This window comes from Pituophis catenifer, unplaced genomic scaffold (genome assembly GCF_029215685.1).
Source record: "Pituophis catenifer annectens isolate HBS135680 unplaced genomic scaffold, rPitCat1.0.hap2 SCAF_8, whole genome shotgun sequence".
NCBI lineage: Eukaryota > Metazoa > Chordata > Lepidosauria > Squamata > Colubridae > Pituophis > Pituophis catenifer.
The window spans coordinates 3,768,678-3,770,990 of NW_027256888.1; the positions used below are offsets into that span (position 1 = coordinate 3,768,678).

The 2,313-nt window shown below is 55.2% G+C and overlaps 1 protein-coding gene across 1 annotated transcript in view; it reads left to right on the plus strand.

Annotated features, from left to right (window-relative positions):
• PHOX2B (paired like homeobox 2B) overlaps positions 1-1,155 on the plus strand; it is a 14,316-nt gene extending 13,161 nt beyond the window's left edge. The window contains 1 exon segment of the mRNA XM_070948774.1: positions 712-1,155. Within this exon segment, the coding sequence (XP_070804875.1) occupies positions 712-1,155 (444 nt within the window).
• Positions 1,156-2,313: the final 1,158 nt, after the last annotated feature.

The window sequence follows — 2,313 nt, forward strand, 5'->3', positions numbered from 1 at the left end:
TTCTTTCCTTCCTTCTTTCTCTTTCTTTCTTCCTTCCTTCCTCTCTTCCTCTCTTTCCTTCTTTCTTTCTCTTCCTTTCTCTTCCTCTTTCTTTCTTTCTTTCTTTCTTTCTTTCTTTCTCTTTCTTCCTTCCTTTCTCTTCCTTTCTCTTTCTTTCTTTCCTTCCTTCTTTCTCTTCCTTCCTTCCTTCCTTCCTTTCTCTTTAATTCTTTCTTTCCTTCCTTCCTCCCTCCCTCCCTCCCTTCTTCCCTCCCTCCCACCCTTTCTCTCTCTCTCTCTCTCTCTCTTTCTTTCTTTGTCTTCCTTCCTTCCTTCCTTCCTCTTCCTTCCTTCCTTTCTCTCTTCCTTTCCTTCTTTCTTTCTCTTCCTTCCTTCCTTTCTCTTCCTTTCTCTTTCTTTCTTTCCTTCCTTCTTTCTCTTTCTTTCTTCCTTCCTTCCTCTCTTCCCTTCTTTCTTTCTCTTCCTTCCTTTCTCTTCCTTTCTCTTTCTTTCTTTCTTTCTTTCTTTCTTTCTTTCTTTCTTTCTTTCTTTCTTTCTTTCTTTCTTTCTTTCTTTCCTTCTTTCCTTCTCTTCCTTCCTTCCTCCCTCCCTCCCTCCCTCCCTCCCACCCTTTCTCTCTCTCTCTCTCTCTCTCTCTCTCTCTCTCTCTCTCTCTCTGTCTCTGTCTCTGTCTCTCTCTCTCTCTCTTTCTTTCTTTCTTTCTCGTTCCAGGTCTGGTTCCAGAACCGGCGGGCCAAATTCCGCAAGCAGGAACGGGCGGCGGCGGCAGCGGCGGCGGCGGCCAAGAACGGCTCGTCGGGCAAGAAATCCGACCCGTCCCGGGACGATGAGAGCAAAGAAGCCAAGAGCACCGACCCGGACAGTACCGGCGGGCCGGGGCCCAACCCCAACCCGGCGCCCAGCTGCGGAGGCGGCGGCCCCAGCCCGGCCGGGGCTCAAGGCGGCGGGGGAGCCGGCGGGCCGGGGCCGGAGGGCAACAAGGGCGCGGCGCCCCCCGGCTTAGCCCCAGCGGGTCCCGGCCAGGGCTGGGCTGGGGGTCCGGGCTCCATCGCCTCCATCCCGGATTCCTTAGGGGGGCCCTTCGCCAGCGTCCTCTCCTCTTTGCAGAGACCCAACGGCGCCAAAGGCACTTTGGTGAAAGGGGGCATGTTTTGAGGGGTGGGCCAGCTTCCCCACCCCCCCACCCCCCCACTCACCCCCCCACCCCAGACAGGTTGGGCGCTCCTCCGTGGCCCGTGGGGTCCGTGGGAGCGTCCCTGGCTTCCTCCCCCCAAACCCCCCTAGGCTCCCAATCTCTCGCAGGTTTGCAAACAGTGAAAGCTACAAGACGCCCAACTCTCCCAAAGTCACTCCCTGGCCCCCCCCTTCCCCCCAGCTTCTCCCCCCCCACCCCACCCCAGGCCTACCCGTCCCCTCCTCTGCTTAACCGGGCCGTTCATCCTTCTAGCAAGCCATCGAGACCCCCCCGCCCCCCTCTAGTGGCCCAGTGGACCCCCCGGCATGGACCGTTTCCCGTTTCCCTTCGCACACTTGGGGATGCAGGGATCAATTCTGGGGGTGTCCTGGGAGCTCTCTGACGCTTGGTTTCCTTGCAGACGTTTTACTACCCAGCTAGGTAACATCATCAGGGCTGGGTGTTGCAAGTAGAAACCTGCACCAAACCCTGAGGATGAAACGGCGCTAGGTCAGGAAAACACTTTCTGTAAGAAACCACCCAACTCAGAGAGCCCCCGAGGGCCCCCACGGTTCAACCCCGAGCTACAAATCTCCTCTTCGATTAGTACAGGTAGTCCTCGACTTACGACCACAAACGGAGCCCCCAAATTCTGTCCTTAAGTGAGACGTTGGTTAAGGGAGCTTTTGCCACCGTGCCCCCCTCCATTTTACGACTTTTCTCATCGCCCGACGTTAAGTGAATCGCGGCAGTTGGTAGGCTCGTGACCTGGTTGTTAAAAGCGAATCTGGCTTCCCTTATTGACTTTGTCTCACTGAAGGTCACCAAAAAAAGGGACCGCCTGACTTTGGGACCCAGCCACGGTCATAAGTACGAACTAATCGCCAAGCGTCTGAATTTGGATCACGGGCATCCTGCAAAGGTCGTTAACTGTGAACAATGGCCCCAAGTCACATTTTTTTTTCAATGTGATGAAATGAAATGTTGTTAAGTCGAGGACTGCCTGTACCAATTCTGGGCTGCACATCCAAGCTTGGCCGCTAGAGGGCAGCCTCAGGACAACCTGAACCACTGTGCTTTGCTGCCCCCTAGTGGCTCAAGGTTTCAACCGGAGGCTCCTTCGCATTTTTTTTCCCCCG